Raw genomic sequence first — 22708 nt, 5'->3', positions numbered from 1 at the left:
TTTTAAAAATGATCGTCGAAAGACACTTGATGAATTGTCGGGGCAAGTTAAACATGGATAAAATTCCCTATTTGAAAATGGCCCAACGAGTAGTCAATGAATAGAATTTGATAGGTGGAATTTGAAATAGTCCATAAAGAATCATTGATGAGTCCTTGAAAGATGAAATAATTTGAAAGATATGATGATGCTAGATGAACTATCAGGACCAATCAAAAATGATATTTGAATGACCCATATTGGACCATTAAGGGCATTCCAAAGATAATTTGTTTTTTACACAAATGATAAGCATATGGACCATAGGATGATTAACACACATGCAACCGACATGATGCATGACCAACACACACCACCCATCCAGTCCAAGGGGTGAACCATGCTTTGATACCACTCTATAACACCCTCCTCCGACATCTACCCAAGTACCCAGCCAACCGGGGTAAACATGTGACGAGAGGCTACTGTGATGGGATTCAACCTCCTATGTGACCTTAAGGAAGTGGAATTGATAGAAACACAACATACAAACCTTCCACATCAGCATGGGGACTCTCAGGAACCATCCCAACCTTTCTGGCAACCTGCCCCTAGGTCCCACTTAGTTTTTAGACCAATTAACCCCTAGACTCTCCCATGATATGGGAAAGCCTGTGTCCAAAGTGCTTTGTACACTCCCATAGCATGGCATTCCAGCGTCCAGGGACTATTTTGCTCAGTACTGTGCCAACGTCCCCGGGATTTGAGCCACTTTTTTAGGCCTAGCACCCAGGTCACTACCCATCATTAAATGATACCTTCAGAACATAAATATAACAAGGAAATTATGATACAAATGCAAATACTTGAACAAGGGCTTGACTGGACCCCTACTAGCCATGACAGGCATTTCGTCAAACATATCACAAATATGCAATATACAGGTGTAAACAACAAATATAAGCATAGGGGTATCATACTTATCTGAGAATTGCTAAGAAGCATTGGTCCCTTATATCATTAGCTACATTATCATCTATAAGGTCATAGATACATTATTCATTCATTTAAAAATCAAAACATGAGGTTAGGGGACATTTATAGATCATCACTTTTTTAGAAAGAGAATACACTCTAGCCATTGAAAAATCCAACACTAATATTTGTCTAATACACTACACATTCATCATTAATATTTTATCATCTTCATAAATGCAATGTAGCTTATCTTAATAGTCATTTCACACCTCAATGATCCCATCTTTTGTGAGCTTGACATTCATGTAATATTCACCAATAAACCATACCAATTTTGTTATAGATAGGTATTGATTTCCATGAGAACATAAACATAATGTTAATTAGCAATTTTTATGAGCTTTATTGATACATGCAACCAAAGAGTATAATTTATGGTACACTAAGAATTTCAATGTGTGATGGATGACTACTAACTCCAACTACTATTCAACATTCATTTAACGCATCCTATCATCATTCAATGATTAATTGACATGCTAACCTCGTTTCCTTGTCCAAACACTTCTCACTTCCAACATTTTTTGGCAAATAATGCCTCATTCAAATGTTGTGGATCGTTTTAATAGACTATGAGAGACTACCTACATAATTTAATTTGAATTTAGGTCAAATATTTGATATGATTGGGTTAGATCTTCATCATTCAACTTGAAGGATTTCCTAGAATGTAAAATAAATATGCACCTTTGAATTGTGATGACGAACTCATTTTAGTATTAGTTGTGTTCAGAAGGTGTACCAATAAAAAATTGGGAACATTGTGATGGTTTGCTATAGGTTTTTGAAAGAAGTAAGGGTGCATAAATTGAAAATGGGTCAATGTACTATTAGGTAGATTCCAAAAGTAAGTTTTGAAATTCCCTTGATCAACTATCGAGGACTTCTGAAAGGAGGAATATGTGAAAGATCAAAGGGGAGTAGATGAGCAATTGAGGTTTTCTAACAGATGTGTCATTCGAATATAATCTCTAATGAACTATCAAAGTCTTCCAAAATATTATCTTTGAAGGTCTCCCAATAGATCATCAAGAGATTTTTAAAAATGATCCTCGAAAGACACTTGACGAATTGTTGGGGCAAGTTAAACATTGATAAAATTCCCTATTTGAAAATGGCCCAACGAGTAGTCAATGAATACAATTTGATAGATGGAATTTGAAATAGTCCAAAGAGAATCATCGATGAGTCCTTGAAAGATGAAATAATTTGAAAGATGTGATGATGCTAGATGAACTATCAGGACCAATCAAAAATGATATTTGAATGACCCATAATGGACCATTAAGGGCATTCCAAAGATAATTTGTTGAGAAGGATTTCCTATTAATTCTACGCCTAGTCACAGCAAAATAATGGGGAAATTTTACATTCTTTTCAGAGATACAAAATCTTCAAGGAGGATTGTAAAAGGAAATCCAAGATTTTCTACAAGACTTTTGCTACATTCATACTTAGAGCAAAAACAAAAATTACTACAACTATAGGATTGACAAAACTAGCCACATAACAAAATGCATTTACATGGAGCAAACATAGCTTATGGAGGAGGATCAATGGGCATCTTGTTTGAGGGGTCACCAAGGGCACTACTGGATGTGCTTTTGTTGTCTTACGAATTTCTTTGTTTCCTGTAGGTCTACAAGTTGGCGGCGCATCTAGTGCATCTCATCTTGCAACTAGCTAATTCTGATTTGTTGACTCTAAACTTCCTTTATCAAGAAGAGAATTATGGGTGACTGTTGGCTAATTTTCTGATGGAGATCGTTGATTTCTCATGCCTATATGTTGAAAGGCATAGGCAAAGGTTATAGGGAGGAAGGTTGTCAAAGGCAGTAACAAAATAGGAGTAGCTTGATTTTCCATTGTGTACTTATAGCCAAGGCTTTAAAGAGATCTAAGGACGTCCAAATGAGGAGATGAAAGATGAAAGGAGAAGGCTCTTCCAACAACAAGACCTAGTGAGACACAACACTCAAAGAGAGAGCATTGGAGCAGACGAAAATACATTTGAGGAGTGAGCCCAATTATAGATGATGAGAGTAAAACTAAAGAACCTTGCTGATATCCCTTTCTTTTTGCTAGTGCTACTTCACTAAGCGCGCGGGGAGGAAAAATACATGTTTGAACATAATTGGTAACCTCTACAATTTCTATTGAAGCAACCATATCCTTAGCCTTGTTCTTAGGTGGATTGAGCCAACATTTTGCGAAGATAAGGAAGAGACCCGAACTCACAGAGAACGAGGGATTCCCCTATCTTTTCCAAAGGGGAGAATAAGACCAGGGAGGTTTCCAACATACTGAAGGGAGGTGCTCAAAACTTGAATTAAAGGGTTGGAAAACCAACCACACATAGCGTTGGCCATGGGGCTCCCAAATGTGTAATTATGAGACAAATCCTTCACAATGAGCTTGAGTCAGCCTCCATGAATGATGATCATAATTCAAGGAGATCCCATGCTTCAGGGAATGACGTCGTTGCCAAATTCGTAAGTTTAACCCATATGTTGACCATCAAACCTGGTACAGATATGGATACAAGAGAGCAGAGGAGTTTGGATGTTATTGATGGCGCATGTATTACATAAATGCTCCCATAGCCTTCATTCATGAATCCTACCACTTCATATGACATGACATGCAAATTACGCCATTTTTTGAGCCTCTGGTTACACTTTATAGAGGCTAGCTTTGAAGCTATGAAGGGGAGGCTTTCACCATTTTCTTTGCCATGAAATTTGATCAAATTAGTCCCACATTAATCCGAGCCATTATCCCAACAACTTTTCTATTTAGAGGGGAGGAACCGGGTACATCATTTGAGATAGTCATGGAATAACCTTCCAACTAAGGGAGCCATTGACATCACAATGACCTTCTTCCAGTTGACAAACAAGGTTGGCTTCAACATCAATTTCTTTATTTTGGCTACGAAGGATGTGACAATAAGACTTATGTGAAAATGATTCAAGGATGCAATTGATTCTTCTAAAGAGAAGTGAGAGGAGATTATTATTAGGAAGAGATCCCATTTGGAAGTGTTGAAATATGATGGGGGAATCCCCTAAGATGACAATGAAGGAGCAGTCACAATCTTTGGCTAACTAGAGGCCAACGAAGAGTCCATACATCTTAGCAATATTATTTGTTCTTTGACCCAGTCCCCAAGCAAACTTTACTTCCGAATGTCCATCGGGATTTCAAAGAATTTGTCAGGCCAGGTGGTAACTCCTCAAATAAACTATGTTTATTCATTAGGATTCCTCATTGTTATATACACAAGGGAGTGACTCTTGGGTTTCACCTCCCGATGACTCTTCATTTTCCATTATTTAATATTTACATTATTTACAAGTGTTCACCCAATCCCCATGATTAGGTGTCAAAATTACCCCCCTTAATATGAAGGGATGTTGGTGAGTCCAAGCATCGTTTTGAATCTTTCAAGCTTTTCTCTTCCAAGCGCTTTGGTGAAGATGTCTGCAATCTGCTCATTAGTGGAACAATGGCATAGATGGATTGTCTCGGCCTCAACATGATGTCGAATCAGATGGTATTTTGTATTGATGTGCTTCGTTCAATCATGGAACTTTGGGTTCTTTGCCAACTTGATTGCAAAGGTGTTTTCAATCATGAGTGGAGTTGAATGTACTTATTTTACCTACAAATCTTCTACAATTTTCCTAAGCCACACAATTTCTTTTGTTGCCTTAGTTACTACCACATATTTTGCCTCTATTGTGGAATCTGCTGGAACTGATTGTTTGCGTGATCTCCAGGAGACAACTCCTGATCCAAGACTCATAACATAACTAGAAGTAGAGACCCCAACTTCTTTGTCTCCATCGAAGTCTGAATCAGAGTATCCAATCAAGCTGAAGTCGCCAACCTATGTATACTTGAGTCCAAAGTCTTGAGTTCCCTTCAAGTACCTTAGAACTCTTTTTGCAGCAGACCAATGTCCCTCATAAGGCTTTTGCATAAACTTGGAGAGGATTCCAACAACAAACAAAATGTCTAGTATGGTAGTAGTCAGGTAGTTGAGACTTCCTACAATTTGTCTATACTTTGTTGCATCCTTAAATTATTTTCCTTCAATGGATGTGAGCTTTAAGTTTTGTTCCATTGGAGTAGTCAGAGGATTCCACTCAGTCATGCCAAACCTATTCAACAGATCTCCAATTTACTTCTTTTGAGAGAGGAATATAAACTTCAGATGTTGAGTTACTTCAATACCAAGATAGTAGTGAATATAGCCAAAGTCAATCATTTCAACCTTTCCTCAATTCCTTCTTTATGGATGCAATTTAGCTCTCACTGTTCCCTGTCTTCAAAACATCATCTACATATACCACAAGATATACAAATGTTTTGCCAACTTTCTTGACAAACAAAGTTGCATCATCAAGATCATAATGTTTGAAGTTGAGTTTTAGGAGATGCTCGGTTAACTTTTCATACCAGGCTCGCGGTGATTGCTTGAGGCCATACAAAGATTTCATAAGTTTGCATACTTTATGTTCATTTCCTTTCACAACAAATCCCTGAGGCTGGGACATAAAAACATTCTCTTTTAGATCTCCATTCAAGAAAGCAGTTTTTACATCCATTTGATGGACTTTCCAACCGTTCTAAGCTGCTAAGGCAAAGAGTGTCCAGATGGTAGCCCATTTTGTTGTGGGGGCAAAAGTCTCCTCATAATCGACCCCTTCCTTCTGTGCAAAACCTTTTTCCACAATCCTGGCTTTGTGCTTGTCAAGTGAGCCATCGACTTTATACTTGTTCTTATAGACCCACTTGCAGCCAATTGGTTTGGTTCCCAATGGAGGATCAACCATCTTCCAAGTGCCATTCTTTATCAATACATCATACTCCTTTTGCATCGCTTCTTTCCATTCATCATGAGAAGTTCTTCTTTGAAGGAAGTTAGTTCAAAATCCGTAGACAAATTTAGTTCACAATAATACGAAACATCCATATCAATAGGTGCATCAGAATCATCTACATCACCTCCATTTTGCTTGGTTGAATTTCTTGTTCTTGTCTTTCCAACCTCATCAAGGTGAAAAATTTCAAGTGTCTTTATCAACCACTTTGGGGGACCATTCTGAGATGGTCCAAGCTGCTCAGTTGATTGAGTTGGGACTGAATCAAGATTGAGTCTCCCAATTCTGTCAATCACATCACTTAAAGTATCATCAGTGGTTGGAGTTTCATGTGGGGGAGAAGGTGCTTCAGAAGAAGATTCCACAGATTGATCCAATATAGGAATCCCCCTTCAAGATGTGGAATCTGATTATCAAAGTCTTGAAATGATTTTTCATTTCTGAATCTATCCAAGTGATCAAGTTGTGACTCAACAACATTGTCAGCTTTGGAAGATTCAATAAAGATTTCATCTCTATATACAACAAACTTTTTATTAACTTCATCATAGAGACGATATGCTTTGGAGGTATTTGAATACCCAAAGAAGATACACTTACTACTCCTTGCACCGAGTTTGTTTCTATGTACCTTTGGTATCAAGGCACAACAGGTGGAACCAAAGACCCTAAGATGCTTTACCGAAGGAATGTGGCCATACCACATTTCATAAGGAGTCTTGTTTCTAATAGCATTAGATGGACATCTATTCTTTACATATACAACACATAGAACTGCATCAGCCCAAAACATCAATTTTACATTCTTGAAAAACATCATGGAACGTACCATATTTAAGATTGTCCTATTCATTCTTTCAGCTACTCCGTTCTGTTGGAGATTCTAAGGCACAATAATTTGATGTTTGATCCCATGTTGGCGAAGATAGTTTGCCAATTCATTTGAAGTGTTCTTTTCCATTATCCGTGCGAATAGAGCCAATATGAGATTGTGCATCATTTTCAATCCATGTACGAAGTTCTTGAATGTTTGAAAATCATCAGATTTGTTCTTCAATAAATAAACCCAACACATTCTGGTGTAGTCATCAATAAATGTCATCATATATTTATTTCCATTTGCAGAAGGAATAGGCATTGGACCACATAAATTTGAATGAACGAGTTCAAGTTTTCTATGTGCTCTAGAACGTGAATCATGAAAACACTGTTTGCTATGCTTTCCTAGAATGCAAGCATCACATTGCTTAAGTTTCCTAAGAATTGTAGGCAAACCAGTAACACCATTTTTCTTCAACAAGCGAAGGTTGTCATAGTTCAAGTGTCCAAATATAGCATGACACAATATACTTGATGGAAATGTACCTTCATCATAATGAGAATTGTGTGGGAAATTTTGTGCATGAGCAGATGTACCTTGCAGCTTGAGAAGCCTTTCTTCTTCTATTCCTATCATGACAACTGAGTGATCTTATGATTTTGTCACCTCAACCTTGCCATCAAACATATGAATGCAGTGTCCTTGTTGGCGGATGTGGACCAAGGACAACAAGTTTCTCCTCAGTTGTGGGAGATATAAAACATCATGCAGAAGAAAGTCTGGAAGACCAGGCAATTTGAGCCTGATTATGCCAAGCCCTGATGGCTTGAATTTTGATTTGTCTGCAAAGTATATTGCTCCATCAACATTGTCAGTAAATTCTTCAAAAAAATCTCTTCTAAAAGTCACGTGGCAAGTTGCTCCTGAATCAAGCAACCAATCATTTTTCCAAGAAGCAAGTGAAGCATTAAACAAGTCTTCATTTACTCCAATATTACAATGTGCCACAACATAGTGAGCGGATTCAGGTGCTTTACCTTTCTCTTTGTCATTGGTTTTACCTTTGGGTTGATTTCTTCCCTGCTCAATTCTTTCGCAAGGCAACTTTCATGTGGATGCATCATGTGATCCATCTCTATTGCAATGTATGCAATGCAAATCAGAGTTTTCTCCTTGAGAGAGTATGCCCCCTTGCCTCTGAAATTTCTTCTTCCTCTTCCTATTCGATCACCTCTTCCTCTAGAAGAATCTTGAGCATGATTCTTCTCTCTATGTGCAAGACATACAGCTTCTTCAGAACACTGAGGAGCTATCTTTTTCCCAAAAGCTTTCTCTCTCTCAGCAAATTTATTCACAAGGGAGTCAAAGGTAATTTCTTTGAGGTTTCCATTTGCTTGCAATGACTCAAGATAATTTGAATAAGTGGGATAAAGTGCCATGACAAAAGCTATCAAAGGAATGTCTAGTTCAACATTAGTGACTTTGATATCATGAATAATAGATTTTACTTATGATGCAAGAGAAAGAGGATCATCATTTTGTAATTCAAGGCTGAATAATTTAATCATCAGTTGGACAACTTCAAGCACAGAGTGTGAGTCATAGAGTTCCTTCAATTTTTGTAAGGCTTCAAAAGCATTCAAAAATGGTGAAATATGGCGACTCACCTCTTCATTTACAGATGTTGCAATCAAGGCATAGGCCTTGCTGTTCTTGTTTTCCCAAATGGCAAATTCCTTGTCTGAGGTAGGCTTTGCTGGTTCATTGTCTCCTTCTCCAACACAAACTCCTTTCCACAACTCATTAAAAATGAGAGTGTGTTTGATCTTCCGCGACCATTCTAGATAGTTCTCTTTGCTGGTGAGAACCACTCCAACTATAGAGATCAATGAATGCATTTAAATGTGTACTGTGTAGGAAAAAACACTCTCTTCTGTTGGAAAAAATTTGCACTTGTTGTGTAAAAAAATTGCGCTGTAGTAGAAATACTGTGAAAATATAATTCTAATATGTATATATTAGAGGTATATTTGGGGAAGGTATCATATGGGGGAGGGAGAATATAGGGGTGGGAGTATTTGGTGGAGGGTCAACGTATTGACCGAGCAGTGGTATGGGAAGGGAATTAAAATTCGGGAAGGATTTAATACAATGTGTAGAGGTGGTTTAATACTGTGCAACGGAAGGAGGGGTGACTGTATGGAGAGGGTCAACTGTATGGAGTGAACCGGGAGTAAGCGACAGTGGTATTTTCAAACGGTAGTGGTATTTGCAAACGGTGTATTAAAATACACAGTGATGTATTAAAAACACAACATTGTATTAAGACAAAGACGGTGGGAGGAGGAGTATTACCAGGTCACTCACCGCACCATTTTCTCCCCATACCATTGGGGAGAGCAGCGTATATGCAGAGATAGAGGTATATGCTGAGGTATTAACTGTGATATCAACTGAGGCGCAATATATATGCGTATGGGAGAGCAGATGGAGGATTGTTGAAGGGTGCGACTGTTGAAGGGGAGAGGCCATGTATGACACTCACAACAAAGGGTGCGAGGTTGAGGTGATGAGCTTGCAGTGTGTTTTAAACCTCTCCCTCTTGCCACCCCTTCTAAAGATCAAGTTTAAATAGCACATGATGAGTTATTAAGTGGATTTGGAGAAAGACAAAACACTTCTTCAAAAGTTTCTGTAGGGACTTTCAAAAAATAACATGTTCAAAATTTTAAAAGTTGTTCAAAGAGTAAATTAGGGAATGTTAAAAAAATACATAATTAAAAAGTTCAGAGAGGCTTGACGAACAATGGGAAGCACAATATTTCAAAGGTGGAAGCTTGAAACTGTATTTGAAGGCTAAAATAGAATAATGAAGGAGCTAATATGAAAACCATAAATGAGAAATATCACCAAAGGCTACTTTAGATAGCGTTAATTTACCTAAAGAATGCCCAAAAAGTAGAAGCATTCAAAGCTTCTCAACCAAGCATCATAAGTGCTAGTAAAGGAAAAAGTAAAAAAGGGTGGCATGGCGAGTCCCCAAATATTAGGACTTGGGGCTAGTTGAGGCTTTTAAAAAATTGTAGAGGAGGGATATGGTTCCAAGGCTAATCCTCCCTCCATACCCACTCCTTATTTTTGATAAATATCCTTCTTTGATCTGTAAATTACCATGGATATTCCATTGGGAAGTGCATCACAATATGTTTATTCAAATAATTTGAATTCTATACTTTGAAGGGTTAATTCCTTTAGATTTAAGCACTATTATTAATGATTTTGTTATGTAAGCATGCAATACATAAAATGTGAAAAATTAAAGAACAATGAAATACAAAGAGACAACAATCACAATGAACACCAAGATGTGATATAGTAAACCCTTTTGTGAGGAAACCCAACTCACATATGAAGTTTCTCTACCATCTTTTGTTTAGAATGGAAATGGTTCATATATAAAGGAGTAGGCACTTCTATGGAGTTACCTAAGTCTTGTGGCTTGTGGGCTACTACAAAATACATACCTTCTCTGTTCTGCTCTCTCTTTACCTGCCCTTAACTATTCCATTCTACTATGGAACAAAACGCACTCGAATAGAATATAACCCCTTTTCTTCCTAGTGGCCTGATTATAACACAACTCAATAGCTAACTAGGGGTTAAGTTTGACTAGGGGTATCACCCGATGCAATGAGTGCTAAGTGAACTATTCAAAAATCATGAGAAATTAGTCACTTTACGACTACCTCTCATGGAAATGGTCATACGTTTGAATGACTTACTTAACGCAGTTGAATCCCAAAAATGATATCTAATATAATGCACTGCGTAAATCCCCCATACTTAAATTCAAAAAGAGTCAAGGGATCTCTACTTGAATGGTTCATGAGGCACAATACTTGCTAAGGTTTTGCAAATGGGGTAGCAAGCTAAGTGGGCTTGATTGTGGGGAAAAACTCCACAGTTAAGCGCGCTTGAGCCAGAGGAGTTCTGGGATGGGTGACCTCCTGGGAAGTCCTGGTTACCGGGTGCAAGCCCCGGAAGTGATGATTGATGCTATGTGATTCATTCTCCACATTTCACTAGTTTCAATCCCACTTCTTCACCCCTGTGAGCATCACCCGATGCAATGAGTGCTAAGTGAACTATTCAAAAATCATGAGAAATTAGTCACTTTACGACTACCTCTCATGGAAATGGTCATACGTTTGAATGACTTACTTAACGCAGTTGAATCCCAAAAATGATATCTAATATAATGCACTGCGTAAATCCCCCATACTTAAATTCAAAAAGAGTCAAGGGATCTCTACTTGAATGGTTCATGAGGCACAATACTTGCTAAGGTTTTGCAAATGGGGTAGCAAGCTAAGTGGGCTTGATTGTGGGGAAAAACTCCACAGTTAAGCGCGCTTGAGCCAGAGGAGTTCTGGGATGGGTGACCTCCTGGGAAGTCCTGGTTACCGGGTGCAAGCCCCGGAAGTGATGATTGATGCTATGTGATTCGTTCTCCACATTTCACTAGTTTCAATCCCACTTCTTCACCCTTGTGAGCATCACCCGATGCAATGAGTGCTAAGTGAACTATTCAAAAATCATGAGAAATTAGTCACTTTACGACTACCTCTCATGGAAATGGTCATACGTTTGAATGACTTACTTAACGCAGTTGAATCCCAAAAATGATATCTAATATAATGCACTGCGTAAATCCCCCATACTTAAATCCTTCAACTCAATTAGAGTTACAACTTTTATCTTTTTAAAATATTCTTCATAATCTCCATGTGATTAGCACCTTTGCATGAGTAACAGAGGTTGACGTGGCATCATCTCGAATTACGGTGGTCAATCACAATAGGTCAACTTTTGGGAGGCGTAACATTCTTATACGAGCTCCAATTGAGGTGATTCTTGTACTCTTAGAAAGGTACAATGTATAGATTATAGAATCTAGGTGCATAGTAAGTTTGGGACCAAAATAGATCCTAAAGTTTTTCACCACTAATTTTCCGAACATGGATGATTGGTAAAAATGATCCTACAAGTTGATTCCTCCAAAATTTTCACTTTGGAAGCATCAAGATGGATGAAAAATAATATAATGATCCAATTCAAATCATTCTTGGGTCTAAGGGTGTACCTAGGAATAATCATCCCATTGTTCTTTAGATTATTTTCCTTTATGTCTTTGCTAGAATGACTCCCTAAGAAAAAACCCACTGAATTTTTGGAATCTTGTTTAATATAAGAATCACCCATGGGAACATTTTCTAAATCCTCAAGAATTTTAGGCTTTTCCTTCTCCTCACTACCATCCAAGATCCTACCCTTAGAAGGGATAAAAATTGGAAGATATTCTATCTAACTTTTTGCTGGATTTTCTATATTAAAAAATAAGAGGGAACCAAAAAATTGTGAATTACAATTCCCACCTTTTTGTAATGCAATGTTTGGATATTCAAATATTAGTTATGATGTCAGAGACCCCATCTTTAGGCCTTTCATTTTATAACTTGAAGTTACCACCACTATTTTTTTGAAATATCCATGTCTTCATCACTTCTACTCTTTTTTTGACCTAGAATTGTCCTCTTCCTCTTCTCGTCTTCCTTCTACAACCCTAGTTCTCAAGCTCCTTGAAGGAGGCTTAATGTTTTCCTCCCACAACCATGTTTTCACTAAACTAGGACAATCCTCCATACATGACTCATTTCATGTGACTTCAAAGACTTAAAAAAAATCTCCCAATAATCCAATGGTGGTGTAAATTTTCCACTTATCACAAATTATCTCAATTTCCATAGGCAATCCCTACCAAAGATCAATTTTCACTAGCATTTTAATTACCTTCTTATTCTCCTTTTGAGTTAAAATCATCCTCCATAATTCCCTAATGCCTTAAATGCTTCTATATTCTAAAAATCATCGGTTTTTTTTGGATAATTTCACCTAGACAGAGTAAATAAACATAGGTTCCTTATTGGTGTCAAATCTTGTGCTCCATTTCCTTAGATCCAATAATGGGGGATGTTATAACTATCTTCTAGCGAAAATTATTTTTGTGTATGCTTTTGAATGTAACTCAAAGGTAAGCCATCCTCGAATGAGAATGTAGAACTTTGGAAGGTGTCCTGAACGCCTTTGTCCAATGTTTGCAATCCACATAATCAAAGTCTTTTGCAACTTTCTTCCCCATAAAACGATCAATTAGGGTTATCTCTAAAAGGACAATAATATCCTTCATGCCTACATCTTCACTCGATACCAAGTTGACCTTGTCCTTCCTTGCTATGATATATGTTCTTCTTCATTTACTTTTTGGGTTTTCTTTCCTCTTGATTACTTCTTAGCACTTGCCAACTAATTCTACTAGGGATATAACTCAAACCCCTTCCTTGAAGAAAAATAAATTGATCTACAATTTTCCCACTATGAATACTCCGCACTCCCCATTCGTTGATGTTCTCAATTATTATATATATACATATATATACATAGAGAATTAGAGTTTGTGTTTATATGTAAAATACAAATTATCTAAGCAATAAAATTTAAAGATGGGCAATTTTATTCATTAATTTAAACATTTTCTCTTTATTTATTTTTTTAAATAAAAAATTCAAAATAAATATATAAAAAAACAAATATTCCATTTTTAAAAATAACATTTAAATTACATTTTCAAAAAAAAAAGAGTATTTTAACATTCATAGCACTATTTTGAATCGACATCCATAGGTGTGTCCCATAAACTGCAAAGAGATAAAATCTTTTGCTATGGAAAAATTCCACAAGCATATTTGGGAAAAGGAGCTAGGAAGAAAGAAAAATTACTATATTGAAGTGTTTAATCCCACTCATAATCATCAACCAAAGGCATACATAGAGGCCAATATCTCTTGGAGAGCCAAACTTCTTATTGCTCAGTTAATGACTAATTCTCATCAACTACGTTGTGAAACAGGCCGCTGGGGTGGGAGGAAAAAGTATGCATTTTTTGTTTTTCCGAAAAAGTGGAAACAAAAAAACATTTCATTTTAAAATGTGAGGCTTTCAAAGACAACAAGGAAAATTATGCAGATATGCTAGCAGCTATCTCTTGGGATATAGAACATTTATTTTGAAACTTCACAATAAAAAGACAGAATATATCAAGTAGATGAAGAAACAATTGTCCCATAAGCTATCTTTAATCTGATGGACATTAAAAATAATTTATTTCTTTCTTTTTTCTTTCTCAACGTTCTCACCATGAACGTTGGCTCGTTGGCGAAACAATGAAAAAGATTGGGTCATTCTCGGATTTGTTTTCTCGTTGGAAAAACATTTCCATTTATTTTCAAGCGTGAACACGCCGTCGCGACTCTTGTCCTCTGGAGGTAGGGAGTTGCGGAGTATTTGAACTCTCGGTCATTCTCAAGAACCATGGAGTGTTGTGGAATATTTGATCGGGAAATTAACAAAATTCTTCGTTGATAAACTCGGCTTCTCCGGGAGTTCTTTTTCTGCAACCATTTTTGTCAATGCATTGCCGTTACATCGATTTGCCTAGCTTCGAAACCTAGAAGATGAGTCGACATTAAAAGTTCTGGACTCCTACTAAAAGCAAAACAAACGAAATCAGAACAAGGAAACCATGGGAAAGGCTTCAAAGGATAAGAGGGTATTCTTCGCTCCCTTAGTTTTTTTAAAATTTTGTTCTCATTTGCTCTGTGAATTTCTTTTTCTAATATGGCGATCGACACAGGATATTTACTATCGCAAAGCCAAGGAGGAAGGATGGCGTGCTCGCAGTGCCTTCAAACTCCTGCAAATTGATGAAGAATTCAACATATTCGAAGGTAATGTTTTCTCTGTCTGCAAGAAATTATTGCGAAGCATATAATCATTAACTGTAGAAGCACAAGCAGCATACTGTGCAGTACAATATTCACGAACCGGTGTCTCAAAAACTGGGGTAGTTAACAGCAGGACATTTAATGACGTATTCTTTGGTGCTCAAAGGAATATATTTGGTTCATCAAAAAATTGCCAGATGTGAAGCATTACATTCTTTCATGAAAAGGCCTTATGAATTTGCCCCTTTTTCCAGTACTGGTTTCTATCCCGGTTAATCCTTTTTCTTCCAGGATTTTTTTACAATGCTGTTGTTCATATCGCAAAATATAAAAAACAACTCTGGCTGAGCTTCCCTATCCTTGTGCAAAAGCTGCAGATATACTGTCCGTATACAGATGGACTTAGAATAGCAAACCTGCACGAACGCAACATGCTAAAGACAAACATACAACTGTTTATATGCACATATCTCTCTGTCTCTGACATAAACATGCTATAGATAAAACCAGATACGAAGAAACACGACATAAATTTTGGTTTGTGGAGCCAAGACAGGATAAGCTTGTGAGGATCTTATCTTGACCTAGAAGAGCGAGGGCTGGTGAGAGTGGTCTACCATGATTCCATCAGCTCAGGCAGATGCATGTTGCTGGTTTTTCAAGATCTCTTCTTCACCCAGAAAGGGAGACCTAACATTAGTGAGGTCATCCTGATTCTGCCATATGTTCAAGTTGTTGACGTTCTGGTCTAGAGCAATCCTATTCAGCTTGCTGTTGATGTTCAGGAGATCTTCTCCAACTCTAGTCTCTGTTTCCAGCAGCTTCTGTTCTGCTGCCTTGGCATGCTTATCCATTATGCCAAGAATTTCTATTTTGAGATCAACAATTTGCATAGGTACAAATGCTTGTTACAGCTTCTCCCTGACCAGTTCCAGACCATTGTCCACATCGACCTCACACTCCACTTTCCTCTCTATGACGTCCATCCTTGGTGCTAATGGCCAGGTTATGTTTTAATGCACAGATGAAGTAAAGAGATTTCATGGAAATTCAATATTATTATTGCAAAACACCTTTGATAATTATTGTTTATGTTTTATAGACAGCAAATGCATTTCCTATCTGAACTCTGTCTAAGATATGGTGGTTGTCACATTCTGTGACTTTCTTTGCAACTTTGTATGGACACCAAAGGAGTTTGTTCTAGTGGCAAAATTGTAGGTGGTGGTTTGCAGTGTCCTTTTTTTACGATCTGATTAATTCATCCACTTGTTTATAGGACTCCTGCTAGTTGGATCTACTCATCTCCAGAAACTAGGTCTCTTAACTATTTGTTCTGGATAGAAGGATTGAGGTTATCCTTACTAATTGCAGATTAAACATGTGTCTCTTCAGTTTCTTTGAAGTAGAGCAGAGCTTCTGCATTATCATTTCCATTGACTTAGATTTGTTCATCTGCTTTAGAATTGTTCCTTTGACTTTGTCTGCTGGAATAACAATCAATGAGTTGGTGCAGGTGTGAAGCGTGTAGTTGATTTATGTGCAGCACCTGGCAGTTGGAGTCAAGTAAGCATACTAGGAGCTTCGTTTGGATTTTATGGGAATGTTCTCTAAAGATAATTATAAAAATGATTCATTTGTTATTTATTGGGGTATTGTTTGTCTCATCTCCTAAAGTCTCCGTATGTTTTAAACATGGTTGGTCACTTATAAATAGCAAGTTAGAATGGTTCTTCTTGTTGAAGAATCTAGGGCAGATTGAACTAATGAGATTCTTCTTATCATGATAACTATTTGTGAGGCATTTAGTCTTTAGATTATTAGCACAATCTTTTGCTTATTATCATTAGTGTGTGTATTCTAAACTTCAACAAATAGCTATCAAAGCAAAGAGATAAGAGCACAAGATATGGCATTCTGCCAGGGCCAAAACTTATCCCTCTTGGAGTGGAAAACCCCACAAAATTCTTCTTATAGAGATTCCAATTGATGAACACCAAGACCATGACCCTTGATTGACTGAGCCACTCCAAGACCAAGAAACCAATCCTCTTCTTGCATTGCTGTGATCGTCATCATCACTGCACTTTTTCCCAGATCATCACTGTGTCTGCACCACCAAGATCTTGACTGTTGTTGCATCTCGAGACAGAGTATCACTATAGGATTACTTAGATCCTTTTCATAACAATGATTACTGCGATACTCCTTTCTTTTATTATGACTGTGCTCTTCTTGCATTGAGATCATACTTACCAATGCATCAGAACTGTCATTACTGTATAACTGCTTCAGAACGGTATGGTTCTCTCTATTGTATATACATCAAGACTGCGTATATACATATAACCTAAGTCACCTGACACCGGGATTCGGTATTTGACAGATACGGGGATTCGAGTGTCGGATACAGACATGTTGACCCCCTGGAACAAGACACGTTTGGATACGTTATATGTTTGGATACAAATTCATTGATTCAAACATAGATCTTCATATTTATGTAAGTTTTACAAAGTAACATTATGCATACAAAATTACAAATACAATTATGACATAAATGATAAATGATAAATTATAAATTTATAATACATATTCAATTCATCAATGATCCAATAGGAGAAAGACAAGATAGTAAGATAAAGATATTGTAGTTTTCTTATTAAGTCATCAAAATCATAATGTGTTACTGTTTACATAGGTAGTGCAATGCCAATGGCAAATAGAAATAGCAAATACAAAACAACTACAACTACAAGTCTACAAGTATACAAGCCTCAAGGCAGTAGGTAGCTCATGACTCATGAGTCATCAATCCTCACTGTCCTCATCATTATGGTCACCACTTCTCTCCTCTGCTGCATCCTCCTCCTCTGTATCCAAAGTCATCTTTGCATTTGCTGGTGTGGAGGATGACCCCTCTATAGTATCACCATCATCAAATCTGACAGGCTCTAGCACTTACTTGTTGCTTGAATCTCCTTGAAAATGCTCCCACACCCTTTGCTTCTTGCTCCCAAACACCCACAACAATCCCACAACAAACTAATCAATTGAATGTGCAAATAGAATGGGGAAATACGCCTCTACAATGTTGCACAGTTCTCAATTTCCGGATTTGTGTCTGAAAATTGGGACACGTTCCGGATTCGAAGTGTCCTGATTGGGACATGTTCCGGATTCGAAGTGTCCCGATTAGACACGACGTGTCCCAATTCTCGGACACGAATTTGCCTGAATTATGTCTGATTTGTCGGATTCTGGACACGTAGGGCTTGGGGGACGAATCCGGTTTCATAACATATAACCCATACATATGATGTTAGTGTATCTTTTCATCCATGATCATGCCGAGAACCTATTACGTGGTGACTGCATTTTGAATAACTTCGTTGAAGACTGCAATCACGATGAAACTGAGACAAAGTATGACTGAGTTTGAATGCCAAGAATATACCTTGATTGCGTTTTAATATTGAACATATATCTCACAGTGATTGCGATGGCGTTGAATGCTGTAATCATTAAAGACCGAGATAGTGATTGCATTACCGAGACAATGTTTGCATGGAGACAATGTAGGGATGCCGAGACAGAGTGTTTTTCCTCCACTGAGACAGAGTACCGATATTACAGTGTAATCATATATATTAAGAGCATGTGCCACTGTAATATCCATCGAAGATTATAGAAACCTTCTTTAATCGAAACCTGCAACCTTGACTTCATGCGAGATCCCACTGTGCCATATGAAGTTTCAGTGTGTGTCCGAAAGATTTCTTTACTTTGACTCTGAGCTTATATGCTTATTCATAGTGGTTTGACCCACTCATTTAAGCCGACGTGTCATGGTGACCCTCTTATTGAGCCGACATATAATCTATGTATACTTTGAAGTCGTCTTCACTATTTTTTATGTCGTTTAGTTGGCAATTCTCTTCTTTGGAGGATGCTGCTTGTCTTGGAGGGCTGCTTGACACTAGGTCGACCCACGTACATTACATAAATGCTCAAGAAGAGATTTTGACTCTTTGACTTTCCTAGACCCATGCAATGAGCAAGAAACTCATTCATATAATTTACAAAAATAATATTTCTTTTTCTTGACAATTACAAAGATCAAAATTACATTGACAAATACCGAACCTAGTTACACTTTTCTTCAACACTCCCTCTTAACTAGGGAGGTATTTACAATGGTACTTGGTTATTCTCAATCTGAAGAATTTCTCATAAGAAGAATCGAATTGATAATCCTATCTGTATAGCATCATATCAATCAACATTGTCATGGTGCAAGGCCTTGACTAACAACTCCATCTCTCCACGAGACCAATATTTTATAGACACCTTCATCATTGTCTCTCAAGGTACATACCCACTTGGGTGTACATACCTTCTAGGAATATTTTTATCTTGGGTTCCCAACCCTCAAAGAATATTGATCCTCTTGCCTACTCTTATCTTGGATGCCCTACACATCCTCAAAGAGTATCGGATGCCAGATCATTACCCAACCCTCCATTCTTTCTTCCCAGGTGAAGAAAAGAATGTTGTTTCTATCATGTGTTTACATTTCCATTCATGGCCTTCACTTAGACTTATGGTTGTTAGTGCTGGTCTAGTGCATGACACATGAAATATAAAAACACAACTGTCACTCCTTTGTAATTAGGGGTGATCTAATTCAAGCTCCCTCTTGATCAGGGACCTGTCAGAGCTCCCTCTTAGCTAGGGACTCTTTTATACATCAACAACTTCTTCTTCGTGGGTTCTTCAGTTGCTTGATCAACTTTTCTCCTTGATGTCATGAAAGTTAGTTGAGCTTCTTTCTTGTAGGGCAACAACAATCGATCACTTTCCTAATTAATTCGTCATGTCATTCCTTTCTTCATGGAAAGTGGCTTTCTTCATATTTGGAACCTTCGTCATATGACTACTACTTTCTCATCATGCTTCTTCCATTCATTACATGAATGCTAGTTGTACTTGTAAGTAGCCCTGCATGAACTTATCTAGATATTATTCAAGAAATCAAATATATCATTAAATTAAATCGTACCTTACTAGGTGGCTCTTCATCATGACATCTTTCTGTAGGTATCAACATCCTGCACACATATTGACATATCTCCCAAAGATATCCATTGTCAAGGGTCTTCATCTTTTTCAGACTTTCATCAGAGTCTTCATATCTTTTTGGGAGATTTCTTATTCAAATCTTCTTGGTCTTTTGGATGTTGATTGCCTTCATCATGGTTGCATATCTCACGATCTCTTCCTTCCTCACACATTCCATTCCCATCAACTTTTAATCAAAGTTTCTTCATTGTAGTCAATCACCTCATATTTCATATGAGGACATATTATGTTGATTTCATCTAGTGTGACTTATGCCTTTCTGCATCCTTTCAGAGGAGGAGATCCTTTTCCCTCGATCATGCTTCTTAAGATATAAGTGATGATCTATATTACCTGCAACCATATGACATGACATTATAAAAATTTAAATACAAGCATACATACCTCATTTTATCTTCAGGTCATCGAGGCCATCTTCCAGCAGCTTCCTTGATTGAAGAGATCTTCAATCCCTTGATCTGCTTCATGTCATCACATCATTATCTCATGGATTCCATAAGTTGGAGTTCTTGTTGAAACACTTGCTTCCTGAGCCCTTCGATGAGGATTTCATCAGAGAATTTTGAGGATCTTGTATATCCCCAACTGGTAGATGTTTCCTTTTTGACTTGATGTATGATGAGTCTTGTCCTAGATGACTTTTTCCTTCAATGTCCACTGAGGTTCCCAAGAGCTATATCCTTCATGTTTGTCTGCCATGGATTTTGTCTTTTATGATTCCCATGGTGATGTCACGAGCTCTTGTTTCTGATGCTTCCATGATGCTACGATGCATCTTATCATTATTGTCATATCTTATAACAAAAGCTTATGATAGGACCCTCTTGTGTGGGATACTATCCGAATCATAGAGATGTGTTACTCCTCTTTCCTTGGCCCTTTTCTTTAGCTTCCTCAATTTATTCAGTGATATGAGCTTCATAATTTTAGCTATACCTATTCTGCCTTGATGAGGACCAAACTTCCCTTTCCTTTCTGTACATGATTTAGTCTTTACCATTTAATACTTTTCCCATCAACTTGTCTTTCTCTATTTAGCATAGAGACCATAAGTTGTCGAATGAGGTAACCTTCTTATCTCATGGATATTTGTTACCTTGATTGTCTGTTAGTGCATTATAGATCAATGGTGGTTATCTTCCTTCCTAGATCTTGTAGATGAGACCTTATGAAGATATCCTACATCCTTTGATACCCTTTACTTTTATGTAGATTAGATTTCATGAAATCTTCTTCATTGCATCTTTAGATAATGAGTTTATCATTTACATCACTTTGATGTCTCCCATATTGCTATGTGAGGGGATCTTTCATAAACATCCCCTTCCATAAATTCAAAGGAGACTTATTGATATGTTTGATGACTTCAGCTACTTAGAGAACTATGTCTATCCTCCCTCTTCATGCAAGGAATCTTGATGACCCATCCAACCTATAGATGTCCTTGCAATCATGAAGTCATTTAACCAAATTTATAAATTGAAAAGATACTTACTTGTCATGTGAAGATGGAATCTTCACCTTGTTTGCTTTGCTGATGGTTGAAGAAGATGTATGAGGGCCACTTCTTGAAGGATCTTCGTTCAAATGAGAAAGCCTTTTCTTAATAGAAAAGGTTGCTCCTTTTAATAGGGATGATTTGCTGCTTCCTTGAATGATCTTCTTCTCAGATAAGGAAATGATCCTTGCTTGATTATAACCTTGAAGATGACAATGCCTACTTGCTTTCAATATGCTATGCCTTCTTTTGTAGTGTAGATCATGATTGCTTACATGGTGTCAACCTATTCCAAGGTGAGGTATTGCTTTGTAGACAACTTTTATGAGGGTCTTGATGGCCTTGTGAGGATGACTTGGGAGCATAGAAGCTCTTGCTGTTGTAAACTGTTTTCTAGATTGCATAGACAAAAATCCTTTGCTATTGTAGACTGTTGTTGTAGATTGATCTTTCAATTCCTTTCAACTTGCTTTGATGCCCTTCTTGAAGACTAGTCCTTGAATGTCTCTTTTGCCGCCCTTCCTTTGATTTCAACACTTTAGCTCTGATACCATGTTGAATATTCTTGGGCAGATTGAATTAATGAGATTCTTCTTATCATGATAACTATTTGTGAGGCATTTTAGTCTTTAGATTATTAGCACAATCTTTTGCTTATTATCATTAATGTGTATTTCTTACTTCAACAAATAGCTATCAAAGCAAAGAGACAAGAGCACAACATATGGCATTCTGCCAGGGCCAAAACCTCAACCCACACAAAATTCTTCTTATAGAGATTCCAATTAATGAACACCAAGAACATGACCCTTGACTGACTGAGCCACTCCAAGACCAAGACACCAATCCTCTTCTTGCATTGCTGTGATCGTCATCATCACTGCACTTCCGCTGAGATCATCACTGTGTTTGCACCACCGAGATCTTGACTGCTGTTGCATCTCGAGACAGAGTATCACTGTAGGATTACTTAGATCCTTTTCATAACAATGATTACTACGATCCTCCTTCTTACTTTTATTATGACTGTGCTCTTCTTGCATTGAGATCATACTTACCAATGCATCAGAACTGTCATCACTGTATAACTGCTTCAGAACGGTATGGTTCTCTCTATCGTATATACATCAAGACTGCATATATACATATAACCCAGACAAATGATGTTAGTGTATCTTTTCATCCATGATCATGCCGAGAACCTATTACGTGGTGACTGCGTTTTGAACAATGTTGCACGAAGCGGAAGCGTTTTTTGGAAGCGGGGACGCCGAAGCGTCATTTTCCAAAAATCTAGGAAGCGAAGCGTCCGCGGAAGCGTCTGCTATATATATATATTTATATTTTTTTGCATTTATACTCAAAACAAACATCCCAAATACCAAATTAATTGTAGAAGACATGAAAACATGCATATTTTTTGCATAAATCAAGATAGATATAACATCCATTGTACATTATGATCTAGAATCTAGATTCTTCTCCTCTTGTCTAGCCTTTG

General features: G+C 37.4%; 1 protein-coding gene across 2 annotated transcripts in view; it reads left to right on the top strand.

Annotated features, from left to right (window-relative positions):
- Positions 1–13996: 13996 nt before the first annotated feature.
- Positions 13997–22708, top strand: part of LOC149186349 (S-adenosyl-L-methionine-dependent methyltransferases superfamily protein) — a 242152-nt gene continuing 233440 nt past the window's right edge. Inside the window, exons 1-3 of one of the 2 annotated variants that reach the window (XM_089410975.1) lie at positions 14000–14392; positions 14477–14570; positions 16084–16133. In XM_089410975.1, the coding sequence (XP_089267101.1) occupies positions 14366–14392; positions 14477–14570; positions 16084–16133 (171 nt within the window). In that variant the 5' untranslated portion in view covers positions 14000–14365. Of the gene's footprint in view, positions 14393–14476; positions 14571–16083; positions 16134–22708 lie in introns of both variants that reach the window. The other variant, XM_089410976.1, reaches the window with a different exon arrangement.

Source organism: Pinus tabuliformis, chromosome 3_1 (assembly GCF_031772625.1).
Source record: "Pinus tabuliformis cultivar Carrire ecotype Pingquan chromosome 3_1, CPIR1, whole genome shotgun sequence".
In the NCBI taxonomy this organism is placed as follows: domain Eukaryota; kingdom Viridiplantae; phylum Streptophyta; class Pinopsida; order Pinales; family Pinaceae; genus Pinus; species Pinus tabuliformis.
This window is presented reverse-complemented; position numbering and strand designations above follow the sequence as displayed.